General features: G+C 55.0%; 1 protein-coding gene across 3 annotated transcripts in view; it reads left to right on the top strand.

The window, feature by feature from the left end:
- Positions 1-15,357, top strand: part of PBX4 (PBX homeobox 4) — a 42,026-nt gene extending 26,669 nt beyond the window's left edge. For all 3 annotated transcript variants that reach the window (XM_045081014.1, XM_004760848.3, XM_004760850.2), the window contains exons 3-8: positions 8,640-8,887; positions 9,160-9,350; positions 9,811-9,946; positions 12,392-12,548; positions 12,754-12,860; positions 14,997-15,357. In XM_045081014.1, the coding sequence (XP_044936949.1) occupies positions 8,640-8,887; positions 9,160-9,350; positions 9,811-9,946; positions 12,392-12,548; positions 12,754-12,860; positions 14,997-15,089 (932 nt within the window). In that variant the 3' untranslated portion in view covers positions 15,090-15,357. The remainder of the gene's footprint in view (positions 1-8,639; positions 8,888-9,159; positions 9,351-9,810; positions 9,947-12,391; positions 12,549-12,753; positions 12,861-14,996) is intronic.
- Positions 15,358-18,706: the final 3,349 nt, after the last annotated feature.

An 18,706-nucleotide genomic window follows, 5' to 3' on the forward strand; every position in this document is an offset into this window, starting at 1 on the left:
CACAGTTTGAAAGCACCTGTATGCAGAAGTAAATCCTCTGGGCTATGATTCATATATTTATGTATGTACATGTACACAGATGCCACTGGCTCCAATTTGCTGGTCATTTAGTTAGACAACTAATTAGTCGTGCATCTCTGGATGAATGAGGCTAGGTTGTGATTTCTTTTTGAGCTCCCATCTTGCAGTCTCTGAATGGTGTGGCTTTTCCTGGGTCTCTTCTCTGTAGCAGTTTGTTGAAGAAAGGGCCTCTGTCTTCATTGAGAGTTTGGTAGCCCTAAAATGGCCTGGTAGCCTTTGGGAGAAATTTCTTAGCAGAAATTCTTGTTTCTAGAACATGATTCTGTGAGGCCAAGCATGTTCCAAGGAGCTGGGGTGATGACAGCAGACTAGATAGTGATGTCTTTAGTGAGCAGGGTAGTTTCACACAACGATAATGGAGACAGACCTGCAGCTTCAGGGCCATGGGTAGAAGTCGGCCTCTACCTGCCTGATGGCACATCTTCTCTTCCTTGCTGGGAGAGTCTCAGAGGCAGGAATGGCTTGGTACTCCAGGCCAGAGAGAAGCTATGTTGGAGTTGAGTGGGTGAGGGGAGCAAGCAGCAGTGGAGGATGCCAGAGAGCTTCTCAGGGCCAAGTTCTGAAGGACATGGAGCACTTGGGTTCTCTTGGGAAAGTCAGGTCACCTCCCATTCTTGCCTCTCACCATCCTTCAGTGTTTCCCTGGGCCTCCTGCTGGTCCTCCCACTGTCCTGGTCTCCCTCACCTCCACGCCACCGCCTCACACTGCCCAGCCCCCTCTTGCATGTACAGGTGCCCCTTCTTCCATCAGGCCTCTCCCAACCTGTCTGTCATCTCCTTTGCTATGCAGGGCCCCCCAGGAACTCAGAAACCCCATTCCTGTTCCTGTTGCCTTGGTTGAAGTGTTCTTTCCCAGACCAGGGAACCTGGTCATCCTCCTCTGCGAAGGCTTGCTTGAACTCCTTTGCTCCCAAAATCCAGCACAGCACCCATAGTCTGTGTTCTTGACACATTTGCCATGTCCCTGGGGTGGTGTTCTCAGAGTTAGAGGGGCCTGCCTCCCCAGTACATGGATCTTCCCGTGGGAATGGTTCACTCTTCTCTAAAACATGGTCCTGCTCCTCATTTAGTGTCTCCACATCTCCTTGATGGGAGCTCATGGACTGGGCCTTTCTACTGTACCCAGGACTTTCCCTCAGGTTCTTATCTCCAGGACCCAAGAATCTTCCACAGGGTCTTTCCAGGTGACAGCACCACCTCTACCCTGACACTGAAGACAATAATGACGCACAGAGACACAGGAATCCTGCAAACATGGGGAAGGAAATAGGTTTGCTCCCCGAGAGGGTCACTTCTGGACTGTTCTTATGGAACAGTTCTTATGGAACTCCAGAGCTTGCATCTGAGACTCGAGCATCCCAGGGACGAGCCAGAGCTTCTGGCAGTGACCTGGGCTCAGTCTGCTCTGGCCTTGAGGAGGGTTTGGCTCACCACCATCCAGTACCAGTGGGAGATACATGCAAGATGAAGTTCTGGGAAAAGGAAAGGAAAAATAAAGCAGACATACAAAACAATAAGCCCAAAGTCTCATTAGATTCAACAGACAAAATTACTCCATCACGTTGGTATAAAAGTTTCTATGTGTGTCTGTGTTGGCTTCTCCGTGGACAGGTGACAAACCAGATGTCGCGTTCTAAGGAGTCCTGATCTAGATTGGAACTGAACTAAACAAGCTAAAATCCTTTGTACTGCACCCACAGAAGAAGGGAGAAGGATCAAGAGGGGGCCCCGAGGAAAGGGCATTTGAAGGCAGTGATACAGCAGTGTTGGCCTACCGGGTCCTGCATGCATACAGGCTCTTCCTCAGGTGCAAAGTAGGCTCCATGACATGCCCATCCTGGAGCCGGGATCGTTAGACCACAGTGTTGGGAACAGAACCCACCTGCTCATTTGTTTATTCTCATCTGGGGCTGTTTTGGTGCTACAACAGTGACTGGGCAGTGGTGACAAGAGACCTCAGGGCCCCCAAAGCCCAAAAGAGTTACTCTCCAGCACTTTATAGTTTATGGATCCTGGTGGGAGGGACTCTGCCTCCAGAGCCAGGACCAGGAAAGTGGGTGAGGGAAGGCTGTTCCAGAAGGGCGGGGCTGGCAGGGGTTTTCCGAGCTGTGGGAGGGAAGAACTGTAATGGGCTCCAGGTGAGGATGCTGGGGGCATTGCTGGGGCCCCCAGCCTGGGGCTTGATGGGGTGTTCACAGCAGCAGCTCCCGTCCCCAGGCATTAAGGCTCAGAAACTGCCCCTTACCACCACCAACTGCCACTGACCCAGTCTGGATCAGTCCAGTTTCCATGACAAGGTGGGAAGGTGCCGATCTCTGATCTCTGCAGCTAGAGCCAGCCGGAGGAGTGCGTAGTTTACTGGCTTCCCAAGTGAGTGTGGAGTTAGTTTGGGAAACCACTGGCCTATCAGGCGAAATTATCCTGATTAAGAAAAGACTCCTGGGTCCCGTGTACACACTCCATTGGTGTCCATCCTCAGGGAAGGATGTGGGGGAGACCTAAGAGATGGGAGCAACAGAAAGAGCAAACACAAGCCATTGAGACCTTCCCTATAGCTAGAGTTGTTTGGGTTTTTTTTTTTTTTTCCTTAAATAATTGGGTCCAGGTACAGAAGGTTATTTACCACCTGCCACTCCTTTCCATGTTCTCCAGCAGCAGAGGCTTTGTGTGAGGGAGGAAACACTCTCACAAAAGATGGCACTGGTTGCTGGCATGAACCAGAATTGCTTGTTAAATTCCCTTATTACCTTTGCTTCTTTGACTGCAAGAGAAGTTGGGGCCAGGGGAGCTGAACTCAAGCCTGAGAATGAGGATGGGAGCGCTAACCTCAGCACAGGTTTCAGTGACCGCACTGGGTCACCCCAGAGGCGCTGTTCCTGCCAAGCTGTAGTGTCAGGAGACCACCCCAGTACCCACTGCTTCCTGGGGGCAGCAGCAACCACTTGTCACCCCAGTGCCCCCGCTTAGGCCCAGCACTTAGCCCTTAGCAAGGAATCAAAAAGCATCACAAGGTTTCTGGAAGCAGGAAGTCCCCAAGCTTTTCTTCCTAATAATGATCCTCACCCATGACCGCAGAGACACTGGTACTGCCACTTCAGACCGGTGCTGGGGGCAGATGGATATGGGAGGTGGTATGACCGGATGAGGGTGACTCTGGGTGCTCAGCATGTTCTCAAGACTCTGGGTCTCTAGACCCCTAACCTGGAGGTCCCAGCAGCAGGCTTGGACTTTCTGTTGTCAGAAAGCAGTTCGGGGGGTGCCTGTCAGTTGGGTTCAGTGTGTCCTTCCATTCTGGGTTGTCTCAGCTTCATCCATCCGGGCAGCGTGTGCTGGAGACCTCACTGTGTGGGTGAGGGGGGCAGGCTTCTGAGGGTCTAGGGCCCTGCCCATTGAGGCCAGCAGGGAGGAAGGGAGGTCAGTGTTTTGCTAAGTCCTGCACCCTGGTGGTCTCCTGACACTACAGCTTGGCAGGAACAGTGCCTCTGGGGCGACCCAGGGCGGTCACTGCACCATCCCATCCCGTCGGGTGCTCAGGGCACCTCCGTTCTCAGGTAGGAGCTGCAGCCCGCAGAGTGACACATTCACAGCCACGTGGTCAGGCCGGTTAGGGGCATCTGAGGTCTCTGCGGCTCAACTCATGGATTGGACTTCCTCCCATGTGAGTGTGGGCCCCAGAGACGGCTCTGCCCAGCCTCCCACCTGCACACGGGATGAAGCTGGAACATGGTCTTACTGCCAAGCAAGAGCACTCTTGAATGGGCGAAAGGATAGGCAAGCAGGATGGGGGGGGTCAGCGTGAAGGAGGCTTCCCCTCTGAGCCTTCCCTCTCCCCCAGTAGCCGTGTCTTCGTTCTGTTAAGGAGAGAAAAATAAAAGCAACCAATCATGTTCCTGTCTTAATCTGCTTGGGGGTTCCTAAACAATAAACATTTATTTTCTTCTAGTTCTGAAGGCTAGAAGTCGAAGATCAAGGTGCCTGGTGATTTGGTTCCTAGTGAGAGCCACTTCCAGCCTTGCTGACAGCCACCTTCTTGCCTTGCCCTCACACCGAGCTTGGGGGAATGGGGAGGCTCTCTTCCTCTCCTTGGAAGGCCACAGCCCCAGGATGAGGGCCCCAGCCTGACAAGCTTGTTCTGTCTTAATCACCTCCTCCCGACTTGTCTCCAAATACAGTCACACTGGAGTTAGGGCTGCAGTGGGTGAACTAGGGGGACACCGTTCAGTCCCTGAGAGTTCCATATTATCTCTTTGAAAAACAAACGTAATGTGTTGATATTCACAATTTCCTTTCATTGTTTGATTCACCAGGCTTTTTATCACTTTCAGTAAGCTGGGAACAGAAGGAACTCTGGCAGTTGGCCCGGGGTGTGGGTGGTGGTGGGGCTTTATTTGAGATCCTACCTCCCCCTCTAAGTGCCTCGAGCAGACAGTGTCCCTGAGCTGAGCTCCTGGTCCCCAAGGCCTCCCAGTCACCACTTGAGGGCCCCTGAAGGTGCCGAGGAGCACATCTGAGATGCTCTGGAACAGCCTACCGGAAATGAGCTTGTTGTAATTGGCGGTAATGAGTATCTAATGACCATAATTGGGCCAGTTACAGTGCCTGGGAGGACAGGGGCTTGGTGCTGAGGGAGGAGACTGAGCTGTGCTGCAGGGCGTTGGCGGAGGGTAAAGCGCACTTTGCAAGCAGGTCAAGTGACATCCAGACGTGTGCTCTTTGCAGCCATGTCCGCAGCTATAACTGGTGGGGACCAAAGCATGGGGTCACTTTTTTTTTTTTTTAAGTTTTGCTTTTACTCATGTATGTACATTTGCAAAAATGCCTAGTCGTAAAGTAGGAAAGCTTGTAGGGCGTGATTGCTTTTCATAACAGCTCCCCAAGGCCTTTGCCTGGCTAACACCACAGGGCCCGGGGTACGACAGGCACATTGTCTCCATATTTGTGGACATCTGCATGGTTTCATATTTTTGGTTTTTGTGTTTTGAAGTGAAATGGAAGTTTATGAAGTGAAGGCAAGAACAGAAAGGAAGAGAAAAAAGCTCTCTAGAGTGAGAGGGGTCCCAAGGGGGTTGCCTTCAGTTTTTCAAAATCAGTACAGGTAGTGTGCATCCTATAAATATGGCCTCTGTCGGCGTCATTGTTCCTGTAGGGCAGATTCTCAGAACAATAATTTGGATATCAAAGGATATGTACTTTTTTATAGTTAATCAGCATTTCAAAACTCACCTCCAAGATAGACTGCACCAGTACATGCCTGTAGACATTGATGAGGAAAGGCTTGGGTATTCTCTGTGATTTGAGAATTTTCATTTGTGAAAGGCAAGTTCCGTGGTTGTTTTTTGTTTGTTTGTTTGGTGTATTTCTAAAAATCTTCAGTGCTGGGCGTTATACTCTGCCCATGATAGGCTCCTAGATGCCTGCTCTTAGATTAAAAAAACACAAGACTGCCCCATGCCCTGCAGCAGCCCAGAGTTATGCACACACACAGGTGGCACACACAGACACACTTACCCTGGTGTGCACCCACACCTCTGCGTGTACACACATACCTTCGCTGAGCCCCGTGTTCCAACCCTCACCATTCCTTTCCCTAATTCAACTGAAGCCATGATGGAAGGTGAGGCGGTAACCTCTCTGCCCCTGGACATCAGAGCATGCTGGAGACCCTCTGGGAAGCAACTGGGTCGTGTGTGCCGCTCTTGGCCCGCTCCTGATCCTCCTCCTGGACCATAGGCACTCAGGGGACAGCTGCAGAATAAGCCTGATACAGGAGCAGAGTGTCTGCTGTGCTGTCAAAGGGCCATGTACACGGCCCAGCAGAGGGAAATTTCACGACAGTGAGTTTGGAAGGATGTCAGGCAAGTCCCTGAGTGCCAGGTGTCAGACTCTAGGCTTTAGCTGAGGGTGCCAGGAAGTTGTTGAAGTCTTTGAACAGGACTGGAATGATGCACACAGTGTTGGAAGGTAGTCAGCTTGCAGGTGTGCATGATGAATGGGGCAGAGAGGGATTTCCTCCAGGATCATGGAGGGCAGGGGAAGGGTGAGCTCAGCAGGACCCAGGAATGGCATTAAGGGAGAGGACGGATGGTGAATTGATTGAGGAGGTAGAATCAGTAGGATTTGAAAACAGAGGGACCTGAGTAGGAGGGCGTCCATTATCTACTCTGGGTGAAGAGAGATTAGGGGGGCTGGGGCCTGTACCAAGACCAGGTGGTGCAGGTTAACACTAGAGCCGACTTAGGGCCCATCCAGAAGCCCCCAGCCGCTTAGCTGAGCTAGCATATGCGAGGATGGGGACTATGTGCAGCCCTGGGAGCCCCATCCTGGTTGAGCACAGGAACTAAGATTCACTTCCCGTGTCCTTGGGGATCACATAAGGTTGTAAGAGATTGTGGGGAACTGATGGAGGATGACCCTCTCCCTCAGCTCTTTCAGAAAGTGCCTCCCTGTGACCCAGCAGGACTGAGTCTTCCCACACATGAGGAAAATCCCTACAAAGATAGCTTTTGAGATCCTTCAGTTTTCACAAGTAAATTTGTGACAGAAAGGCCAATCCTTTATGCAGGGAACAGGAAAGGGACAAGCAATACCTAAATATCTCTGCTAGGGCTCCACTTCTTTTTTATTTGTGCATTTAAGTCCATTAGTAGCCAAGACTATTAAAGGAGCCTGTTCCCAAGAAAACACTTCAAACTTTGTTTTTCTGAGAGGTCAGAACTAGATGGACATGATCACCTTCCCCATCCCCTGCCTCCCTCCCCTCAGGGTCACCCCTTTCCCCAGTGACTGTCCACCTATATCTTTCTCTATAGCCACAGACACTTCTGTCACTGATAAAGCAAACAAAATTCAGCTCCTGCAAGTCCGCCCTCAGACCTGAGCCTCGCTCTGCAGCCCCTGTAGCAGCCTTCCCCTCCCTGCACTGCCTGGCTCCCTGGTCCCCTGGAGCTTTCTAGTGACAGAAGTCACTAGAAGTCACTTTCTACTCCGACAGACCCTGCAGCTGCCTTTACAGAGGTTAACGGCAGTCTCCTAATGGCTAAGCCCACGCTTCACCCCTGTGACTCCTTCTGGTTCTTCTGGACCCACCTGATCATTCTTTCACTGTCTCCTTTGCCTGTCCCCGATAGCTGCGGGCACAGGTGGCTACATACAGATGTCCCAAACACACCACATGCAGATGACACATGAATATCCGTCTCCCACCCAAACTGGTGCGTCCATCCCCATCTCCCAGTAAGCAGCTACCTCGCGTCTGTGATTGGCCCGGTCAGGGACTCAGGCTGTGTCAGGCCAGGGCAGCCTTTCTTGCCGCTCAGCCCACTGTGCTTGGGAGAATGTGGTGCCACCCATGGTGTTGCCCACTTGAACCTGGGAGTTGCCCCGGCCTCTTTCTGTCATACCCATATCCCGTGGTCAGGGATCCTGGGGACTCTCCCTTGGGCTGCCCTGTAGCCGCCCTGTGTCGCCCTGGACAGGGGCACTCTCCCCATTGCCGCCCCTGCCCCCAGCAGGTGCCCCCTCTCAGCCCAGCTGAGGCCCAGCCTCCCAAGTTTTAGGGCCAAATGTCCTGTTTCTCTTCTATTTTTAAAAATCTTTTTTTAAGAAGATTTTATTCATTTATTTGACACAGAGAGAAAGAGAGAGAGAGAGAGACAGCGAGAGAGAAAGAACACAAGCAGGGGGAATGGGAGAGGAAGAAGCAGGCTTCTGGCTGAGCAGAGAGCCCGATGCCATGCTGGATCCCAGGACCCTGAGATCAGGACCTCAGCTAAAGGCAGCTGCTTAAAGACTGAGCCACCCAAGCGCCCCATCGTTTCTGTTTTAAATCTCTAAGTGGATTAGTTCATCTTTTCTGGTACTCTCTGGATCAAGCTTTTTCTTTCTGACTTTTTTTTTTTTTTTTAAGATTTTATTTATTTATTTATTTATTAGAGAGAGAGAGAGAGAGCGCATGGGAATAGGGAGGGTCAGGGGGGAAAACAGACTCCCCGCTCAGCAGGGAGCCCAATGTGGGGCTTCATCCTGGGACTCGGGGATCATGACCTGAGCTAAAGGCAGACACTTAGCCGACTGAGCCTCCCAGGTGCCCCTCCTCTCTGACTTTATAGCAACAGGTTCCCCCTCCACGACATACATTGTCACAACAGATGCACAACAACACAGCCCTGCACAGACACCAGCTTGCCGTTCACCTTCATGTCCACACCTGTGCTTGTGTGAGCATCTGGAAATGTGCCCTCCCCTCCCTTCTGGATGCATGGTTTAGGGCTTCGGGTGCCACCCCAAACCTGCCCCGCCCAGCCCTCCCCTGGGTGCCCAGCTGTGGACTGTAAGTTCTGCCCACATGGCTACGCTGAACAGTGGCCTGTGTGTGCTCCCTGGACTGCCCTCCTGTGTGGCTGGACCACTGTCAAAGTAGGTAACTCGGTGTCTCTAAATGGATTAAAGGAAGCCTTTCTTTCCCCTCAGGGGTTCGGATATGATGCCAGCGCTAATAATCTGTTGTGGTTGTTCGCTCAGACAGCGGACACTGATTCGGTCCCATCTCTCCTCTCTAGTGTTAAGCATCCATGGTGTTCAGGAGGAAGGTCCCCCCAGTGCTCAGCTCATGAGGTTGGATAACATGCTGCTGGCCGAGGGTGTATCCAGGCTGGAGAGGCGAGGAAGAGGAGGATCGGCGGCAGCGGCGAGCGCAGCAACACCAGGTGGCTGTCCAAATGACAATAGCCTTGAGCACTCTGACTACAGGGCCAAGCTGTCCCAGATCCGACAGATTTACCACTCTGAGCTAGAGAAATATGAACAGGTGATCTTTCTGCATGGAAGAGTTTCTGTCATGTGAACGCGCATTTGTCAAAGCAAAACGTGGACCGCTAACCACCTTTCTTTTGTGGCACAGACCAGGGAGTAGATGCACTTGGTCTCACGGCAGAGGTGGCCGATTTTGTTGGAAACCCTTTGCTTCTCAGTAGCCAGCCTGTGTGGGAGCTGCAAGGGGTGGCAGGTGGCTGGTCCTGCGTGGAGCCCCTAGCCAGCTTGCTGGGTAGTCATAGGCTGGCACATGTGTCCCCACCCCAGGCCTGCCGTGAGTTCACCACGCACGTCACCAACCTCCTCCAGGAGCAGAGCAGGATGAGGCCTGTCTCGCCCAAGGAGATTGAGCGCATGGTCGGTGTCATCCACGGCAAGTTCAATGCCATCCAGATGCAGCTGAAGCAGAGCACCTGTGAGGCTGTGATGACCCTGCGTTCACGGTTCCTCGATGCCAGGTCAGGCCCTACATGCTGCCCATGTCCCCAGGGTTGGCTCTTAAGAAGAACTGAATTGCAGCTGACTTGGGTTTAAGTTCTGGGGGTCTCCCAACTTGTCCCGGGGCTCTGGCTGTGGCCAGGGGTGCAGCCCTTATACAGCCTCTTGGAAGGTGATCAGAAGTGCTGACCTTGGGGTCCCTGGGTGGCTCAGTGGGTTCAGCATCTGCCTTTGGCTCAGGTCATGATCTCAGGCTCCTGGGATCAAGCGCCACATTGGGCTCCCTGCTCATCGGGGAGTCTGCTTCTCTCTCTCTCTCCCTCTGCCCCTCCCTGTGCTCATGTGCTCTCTCTCTCTCAAATAAATGAAATTTAAAAAAAAAGAAAGTCCTGACCTCTAGGAAATCACAACGGAGACACAGGGGCGTCCCTAGAGGCCAGGGTGTGCACTGGCTAAGGCTGAGCAGATGGGTCTTTGCAGGCGCAAGCGGAGGAACTTCAGCAAGCAGGCCACGGAAGTGCTGAATGAGTATTTTTACTCCCATCTGAGCAACCCTTACCCCAGTGAAGAAGCCAAAGAAGAGCTGGCCAGGAAGGGCGGCATCACAGTCTCCCAGGTGATGGGCCTCCCTGCACCTAGGAGGGGGAGAAGGTCATGTCTGGTGAGGACACCCAGGGAAGCTCATTAATCGTGCAGAGCATGTGGGCAGAGTGCGAGGTCCCTGAGGGCGGCACCAGTGGAGTGGAGAGTGTGGCCCTTGGGACCCAGTACCACGCTTGTGTCACAAGGATGTCGTGCTGTGTGGAAGGGAGCTGAGCGTGTGTCAGCGCAGGAGAGGAAGAACAACTTGGAGCAAAATGAGGACTTCACATGATAGCCCAGCTCTCACACTGGAGTGCCAGTTCCGCTGTGCTGGGAGAAGTTAGGGTGCATGCGTGCTGGGTTCGTTCTCCGGCAGTCCAGACACGTGGCCAGGGTGGTGCGATACCGGGCTACATCTGGCTCCATGTGGGGAGCGGGGGTACAGACTGGAGATAAGACCTGGACAGCCTTGAGAGGCCCTGGTGGTCTGGCCCTGGAGCCAAGCGAGGGGAAGCTGAGGGGAAAACCCAAAAAACATCTCAGAAGGTTTTAAAGTGGGAATGGCGAGTACAGGCAGCTCAGGAGGCAGGATCAGGGCATACCCAACCCCCCACTCCTGCCCACCCCCCACGTCTGGTCTGGTGGGGGCTGACTGTGTGAATGCTAGCTCACTGATCATCACCACGCTGTGCGCTTGAGGGCGCTGAGTTTTCAGCCCAGTTTGGCGACCTCCAGAGCCTGTGCCCTTAGCCAGAACTCTCTGTCCTGGCCCCGGCCAAGTCCAGCTGCAATTTCATAATAGGAGGCCTGCAGAGGTGCCCGGGCAGCAGGACCTCGCCGGTGTCCCAGTCACATTTGACTTCCTTCACCCTGGCACTGCTCTGGCATTCTTGGCACCAAGGCCGGCGCTGAAGCCAGGGGCGCACCTCTGGGGCTTCAAGACCCCCAAGAAGCATGAGGCGCGGCAGCTTGATTGCCACCTTGTGCAGCTGTCTGAAGAGCAGCCTGATTCGGTTCAGGCTCCAGCACCTCTGGAAAGCAGATGGGTGTTGGGTCCAGACTTCATCCGAGGAGAAGGTCAGTTGCCAACAAATCTGAGAGGCTATCTGAGAGCCCGGGCGATGCCCATACCTGCTTGAGGTGCTGTATTGGGGTGCTCCCCATGGAGATGGCAGATGCTGGCCCAGGACCAGCTCCCCTCTATCCCCCAGGCCCCCGATCTGCCCAGAACAGGGCCTGCCTTCTCACCTTGCCCACACAGGTGGCTTGCTCTCTGCCCCCCCGAAAATGCCAGTTGAGTTAACATGGAAAACGGCCTGCTGCCATTCCTCTGCAAACTCAGTTCCACAAAGACGTTCCAGCGCATTTCTTGTAGGTGGACGGAACCAAGTGCTGCTGTGGCTACCCCGGGGGCAGGCGGGGGCGGAGACACGGTGAGGGGCAGGGAGTATGCACAGGACTTTTCCCTTTCATGGCTAACACGGAGAGGATAATAACATGGAGTGCTTGGGTAGGGACATTAAAGAAATACATTTTTAAAAGAGAAAAGGTCATTGAAACCCTGCCACTGTTGATTTCTGTTCATTAAACCACACATACTTCACTGAAGGGCCCCAGGCCTTACTTTGGGGTATTTAAGTGTTTCCAGTCATGCTGGTCTTCACAGAAAGGTGCTGGCCCAGAGGCTCACTGATTCTGCCCCCGGGTAATGTTCATTGTCACAACCCTCGGGTAGGGGGGTTGCTGCTGGCATCTGGTGGGTAGAGGCCAGGGGTGCTGCTCAGCACCCCACAGTGCTCAGGACAGCCCCACGGCAGAGAATGTCCCCGGGGAGGAGTCCTGGCCTGGTCCCGGTGCAGGTTTGGGGTCAGCTAGGTTCAGCCTGCTCGGCCCTGGGGCTCCTGCACCTGCAGAGCCCACTGGCTTGTAGGATGCCTGTGACCGTGGCTGTCCCCAGCTGCTGCGAGGACTGGATGGGTCTCATCTCAGCACTCAGTTCCTCCCCACTGCTGTGTCGGTTAGCCATCCTCTGAGAAGTTGTGGATCCAACGGGGTCTTTCCTTAGACTGAATTCCCAGGAATGGGGTTGGGTGGCTCCCTGGCTCTCACTTTCCCCAAAGAACAATCCAGAATTCAGTCTGTTCCTGGCCCTGCAGGGAGTGGATGCTCGGCTCTCCATGTGTCAGACATGCTGTTTCCTTCCAGCTCCTTCCCAACCCCATTCCAGCAGCACCTGGTGGGACAGGCCAGCTCAGGGTGACCTCCCTCCACTGTAGCCATTTCCCTGGGCCCCTGGTTCAGTCCGCACCAACTTCTTGGTCCCAGCCCCTCACCCGGCCCCGAGGCTGCATGTTGCCACCTCAGAGACGTTCCTCCTGGCCGTGGGAGCATGGGCACCTCAGAGAGAACCCACCATATGTTCACGTTTTCTCATACTGGGTCAGCTTTTTCAGTGACGTCTTTCTTTCTGTGTCCATAGGTCTCCAACTGGTTCGGCAACAAAAGAATCCGATATAAAAAGAATATGGGGAAGTTTCAAGAAGAGGCTACCATTTATACGACTAAAATGGCAGTCGACACCACCAAAGTCGGGGGTCTGGGGAGCCAGGCTAGCTGCCCATCAACACCCAGCTCAGGTGAGTGAGGACCAGCCCAAGGACTGTCCTTCGTGGATGGTGACGCCCACTGAGCTGCACAGGAAGGGGCTGGGGGAGACCTTCTCTCTGGAGCTGAGGCCAATGGGAGCCACATTCCTGGCTGACGGGCTGGTAGATCCCACCTGAGGAGCCTCTGTAACTTTTGGGCTAGAACACTTGTCCTGACACCTCACATCCCTTCTAGGTTCCTCTGGTCCCTTCCCGCTGACCAGTGCTGGGGATGCACTTATCACCCTGCAGACCCTGACCTCTCTCCGCCCCGCCCCTGTGGGAGGCGGCTTACAGTCCCAGGTGAGTCTCGGCACAATCCGAGGATGCCCTTGGGGTCCATGACTCAGTGTTGGGGCAGAGATGCAAAGCCCAGATGGGTGGTGGGTCCTGGGAACGGGCCATCTTGCCAGCCAACTCTCAGCGTCCATAAGGCTCCCTCAGAGGTCCCAGCAATGAGGAAAGGCCCACTGGGTGCTTGGTCCCTTGTCCTGATGACATCAGGTTGGCAGAACAGCCTCAGGGGCACGGCTCTGTTGCGCCCACTTTGCAAAGACCTGTGCCCTTCACTTCCAATCCCAGGACTCAGCAACTCCCAAGTGGTGTGCCCGAGGCAAGGGCTGTTGCTTGTGGCTGTTGGGAACGAGCCCTCCCTCCCAGTGGGCATCTCTCTGTACCCTGGGGCGTGGAAGGGGACAGGCATCCGAGGCCCTAGCCATTGGAACGTGGAGCCCTACTAGGCTCATACTCTCTACCACGTAAGTGCCTTGGCCTTGCCAGCCTGCCCAGCATCCCGCTGGCTGTCGCCAGGGCTTCTGAAGAGGCCGCACAGGCACAGCTGTGATGTGTCCATGCGGGTGCACGGCTGTGTGGCATCTGGCCAGGCCTTAGCACACCTTTCCCTTCACATGAGTGTACCCTCCAGTGTCAGCTGACCCCCCACTGATTTACCTGCAGCCCCTGGTTGATGCAGGGAATGGACACCCCCTGGTGCCATTTGGCCTGGTGCAGGGGAGAACTGTCCCATCACCATGGTAACCCCACAGCCCACCATGAGCCCCTGGGGGGAGCAGAGAGCTCTGGCACCACCAGGGCGTCCAGCCTCATCTTGCTCTGTGCTTTCCTGGGGCTCCGTGCCTCGGGTGTGATGCAGGGTCCTGTCCATCCCACAGAGTAAGTGGGAATGTCCTTGTTCTGGTGTGGACACCCCGCCGGTTCTGGAGGGGCACAGATGCTCTTTCAAGAGAGCCGAACCCGAGGGGTAAGGCTGCCCAGCCAGAAGCTATTGCCTCCAGCCTGTGACCTGAGGAACATCTGGGCTGCCCTTTGGCTGGGCACTAGCCTGTTAGCCCTCAGTCCTGCGGGTGTACCCCTCTCTTCACCACTCATGGCCTCTTCCCGGAACGTAGCACTGTGGGTGTCCATGAGGGCAGGACGTCCCCCTGAGGCCAGTGTGCATCCCAGCTGCTCCCAGATGGAGGCCGGGCACCCCCATGTCATGGGATGAGGCAGCTCCCTCAGGAAGCCAGCAGTCTGTCCATCCATTCACCTGACATTGGCATCTAAAGCACCCATGCCGTGACCGCGCAAGGGGACACGTGGCGAGGAGAGAGCTTAGGCGGGAGGGCCGAAGGGCAGGGTCTCGGCCTGGTGGGGTCAGATGAGGTAGAGGGCACCAGCCGGAGGGCTCAGCCTGTTAAGGGAAAATGCTAGAGAGAGGAAGGGGAGGAGGAACTCATGTGGTCGCTTGCTGACTCAGGAGAGACCGAGTGAGCCCTCAGGGTCACTTGGAGGGTGTGACATCTGCACACCTGGGAGCATTTGGCTCCGGTGGAAGCCACCCCCACTGGAGTGAGTATTGGGAAGAAGAGTGGCCCTGCCCTCATGGGCTGCAAACAGGCCTCTCCATGGAGCAGACCGCCCGCAGAGAGCCCTTTTCAGTGGTGTTTTCCATTGCGGGGGGTGGGGGGGGGCATGTCCTGTGGACAGACATCCCAAGGCCAGGTGTACCCGCTCCTGTCCCTGCACTGCAGACAGAGCCCCGTGCCGGGGTGGCTGCTACCCTTCTGGCTGCCCAGCCAGACCAGTGTCCGGCTGGGTTCCTCTGCCCTTCCGGCTCACTGCCTCTGGCCTCTATGGCTCAGGGACAGTCAGCGGCTCCAGGCCGGGTTGGGTCTGTTTCCCCTCAGAACATGTGGAAGCCTCGGCTGTGCCACAGTGCCAAATCAGTCCTTGACCAAAGCCCCGGCGGGCGTGGAGGCCCCTTCCCGCTGGGGAAGCACGTCCACCTCAGGGCTCAGGTGGCGAGGCCAACTGTGACCCAGCAGGGCCCCTCAGTCCCTCTGCTGGCTCCTGCTTCCTCTTCTGGGTTCTTCTCGGGGGTGTGGGGGCGGGACGGGCCATCCGTGGCCTTCTGATGCTCAGTCTCTGTCTTTCCAGGCCCGGGGTGGCTGGCAGGGAGCCGCCCCCCCAGCGTCCACCACTTCGCCTGCTGGAGACCTCAGCAGTGTCAACTCAGATGCATCTAATTAAGTTTTGGGGACCGGGTGGCCGGCCGTGGTTCACGAGCACTCGAGTCTTTACTGCCCGTGCTGCTGATTACCTCAAAAACCCAGAACTGCAGCAGGCGACGGGCACCATCCTTTGCTTGCCGCCTGGGATCTGAAATGGACTGAGATGCTGCTCATTTTCTCAATTCACTTTGGTTTTTTAATAGTAATTTTATGCTAAGACTGTGAATTGTTTCTTCTAGGGCTTGTCACAAATTCTCTCATTAAAATTTCGGACTTATTTTCACGTCGATATTGTTCACCCCAGATTTGTTCCGAGCGGCGCGGTGTTGGTGTCGTGGTTCTGTCAGCTCCTGGGTCCCTCCGCACAGCGGCTCCCGAGACGCTGCCTTCCCCGCTCTCTTCTGTCATCTCATTCCGTATGCTCTCGATTTCCGTCTGCTGTGCACTCCCAACTTTGCTGGGGATTGGGTTTGTACTTTTGCCTGTTAATATAAGTTCTACCATTCTCCGTTGACATCCTGGCCAGGATTTTCTTCCAGTGAGGGAAGCACCAAGGCAGGAGGCCCTCGGCCTCGGCGCTGAACATTTAGCTGGTTCCCATTTTGCGGCTGCGCGCCCACACCACCACTCGGCTCGGTGTCTCTGCCCCTGGCTGGGTCCGCTCCGGTGCCAGCTGGGGACCAGCGCTGCGCTGCCTGCTGTGGGCATTCCCCCTCACAAAGCTTGACTGGGGTTTTCTATCATTTGTGGCTAGAAGGTGGCAGCTGACGCCCTCCCCTGCCCGAGGTGCTGGTGTTCAGGTCCAGCTCGCCTGCCTCCTGGCTCCCTGCAGCCCCACTGACAGACCAGGGCCCTGCTCCGGTGAAATTACATTCCAGAGAGAAAGAGAGAATAAACATGACCAGAAGTCTGCGGGTGGGCTCAGGGTCAGTCTCCAGGAGAAGGGGCCTTTGTCCCTTTACTTTTTTTTCCTCCTTTTCTCCTCTCTTCCTTTTTTTTCTTTCCTCTTCCCTCCCTTCGCCTTTCTTTCTTTCTTCTTTCTTTCTTTCCTCCCTTCCTTCCTTCCTGAGAGGAAAAAGTGGATACGGGGCGCCTGGGTGGCTCATTGGGTTAAGCCGCTGCCTTCGGCTCAGGTCATGATCTCAGGGTCCTGGGATCGAGTCCCGCATCGGGCTCTCTGCTCAGCGGGGAGCCTGCTTCCCTCTCTCTGCCTGCCTCTCTGTCTACTGTGATTTTTCTCTGTCAAATAAATAAATAAAATCTTAAAAAAAAAAAAAAGTGGATACGGAGGGGCAGAGGGATAAGCAGACTCCCTGCGGAGCAGGAAGCCCAACTTGGCCTCAATCCCAGGACTCTGGGACCATGACCTAAGCCAAAGGCAGATGCTTAACCCACTGAGCCACCCAGGTGCCCCTCCCCTTTTTAAAAATTGTAAAATATATGTAACATAATATTTGCCATTTTAGCCATTTTAAGTGAAGAATCCGGTGCCATGGATTACATTGGCAGTGTGTTTGTGAAATCATCACCCCTCTCTAGTTCCAGAACGTTTCCTTCCCCACACTGGATACCCCATTCCTGCGAGCAGTCCCTCCCCACCCCCTTCCCCCAGCCCTTGGCAAGCACCAGTATCCTTTCTGTGTCTCTGGACTTGCCTGTTCTGAATGTTTCCTATCAGTGGAATCATGCACTCTGTGGCGTTTTATTGTGGCTGACTTCTCTCGCCGTCATGTTTGCGAGGTTCATCACATTGTGGCGTGTATCAGGGCTTCATTGCGTTTTATGACAATAGCCCACCAGAGAAGGGAGCTCTGAGACGAGATCTTAGGGGGGTGAGCCGGGGAGCGTGCAGAATGCAGGGCGGGGAGGCTGGGCACTGCCCCAGGTGCCCACACAGGTGGGAAGGGTGAGAGGTGCCAGTCAGTGCGGTGGGCACCACGGGTACTCGGGGCCTCCCAGCTGTTGAGCAGAGATCCGACCTAACGGGGGGGGGGGGTGGTCAGCGGGTCCAGTGGTCACGGTGGGGGTGGGGGGCAAATGCAGGCAGACATGTCTCACTTGCTGTTGAATGGGAGTGGGGTGGCCGGAGCCGCAGGGAGAAGAGGTAGGATGCCATGCAGGGAAGATGGCTCAGGCTCAGCTCTGGACCGTCAGGGTTGGGGTGGCTGCCACACAACTGGATGTATTAGTTGTGTTCCCCAGAGAGAAATGTGGGAGTCCTGAGAGGCCAGAATATTGGGCAAACACCAAGAGAGGGTGTCATGGAAGACAGAGGCTAGATTTCAGGAGCAGGAGCTCTGTTAGCAGGGAGAAGTGGCGGCAGGCGGAGCTGCGAGCGTTCAGTGGGGCGATGGGACTCCCCACGGCTTCCAGAGAGACTCAGACACGGAGCACGGAGCTCCGGTGCGGAGGAGATTCCCAGCAGATAGCCGGGGGCCGTGCCATGTGGGAGGGAATCCGGCGCAGCGAGCACGGGGGAGGTCTTGGCGGTGGGATACGTCTGGGCAACGGAGAGGTGGAGGGTGCCGGGGTAGAAGACAGCGAGACCCGGCGCTCCCGAGGGAAATAGACAAGCTGTGACTGGCACGTCCCCGACTTCGCGGCGGCCTTCCCGCGACTCGGCCTCCGCTCACGGACGCCCTCTAGTGGCCACCGTGAGAATTCGTGCTTCTCTGGGCCGCAGGCCTGGAGCTGGGTCTTCTCGGGGCGCTTTTTTTTTTTTTTTTTTTTTTTTTTTAAGATTTTGTTTATTTGACACAGAGAGAAAAAGCACAAGTAGGCAGAGAAGGGGAGGGGAGCAGGCTCCCTTCTGAGCAGAGAGCCCCATGCGGGACTCGATCCCAGGACCCTGAGATCATGACCTGAGCCGAAGGCAGAGGCTTAACCCACTGAGCCACCCAGACGCCCTTCTGGGGGATTTTTAATTTGAAGGAATACCTTAACTCAAATTCTGCACATAAAGTCGCATTCTATTAACATTTGCTATTGCGATATGCAAAAACACCTACGGGCGCCTCAGTGGTGCAGTCAGTCGAGCTTCCGACTGGGGTGTTCTCGGCTCAGGTCTTGATCTCAGGATCCTGAGATCGAACCTCGCATCAGGCTCCCTGCTCAGCACAAGGTTGGCTTGAGTTTCTCTCCCTCTGCCCCCCAGCTCATGCTCTCTTCAATTAATCAATCAATCTTTTTAAAATGTGGCCACACAACAATAATCGAGCCACAAATCTTTTTTTTTTTTTTTAAGATTTTATTTATTTGACAGAGATCACAAGCAGGCAGAGAGGCAGGCAGAGAGAGAGGAGGAAGCAGGCTCCCTGCTGAGCAGAGAGCCCGATGCGGGGCCCGATCCCAGGACTCTGAGATCATGACCTGAGCCTAAAGCAGCGGCTTAACCCACTGAGCCACCCAGAGGCCCCTTGAGCCACAAATCTTAAAAGAGTACAGAGGAAGCACTCTGCACCCCTGAACTGGCCATGCAAGGCCATGGGCGCTGATGGCGCCTCCATGCAACAGGTGGGGACGTTGGGGCCCAGAGGCTTCCTGACCTGACTCCGTGGGCTCCTGTCAGATACTGGCAGAGCCGGGCCTGTGATCCTGAAGGCAGTACCCCTGGGACTGCTCATCCAGCAGCTGCTC

The sequence above is a fragment of the Mustela putorius genome, unplaced genomic scaffold (assembly GCF_011764305.1).
Source record: "Mustela putorius furo isolate JIRA1106 unplaced genomic scaffold, ASM1176430v1.1 tig00000095_pilon_pilon_pilon, whole genome shotgun sequence".
Lineage (NCBI taxonomy): Eukaryota > Metazoa > Chordata > Mammalia > Carnivora > Mustelidae > Mustela > Mustela putorius.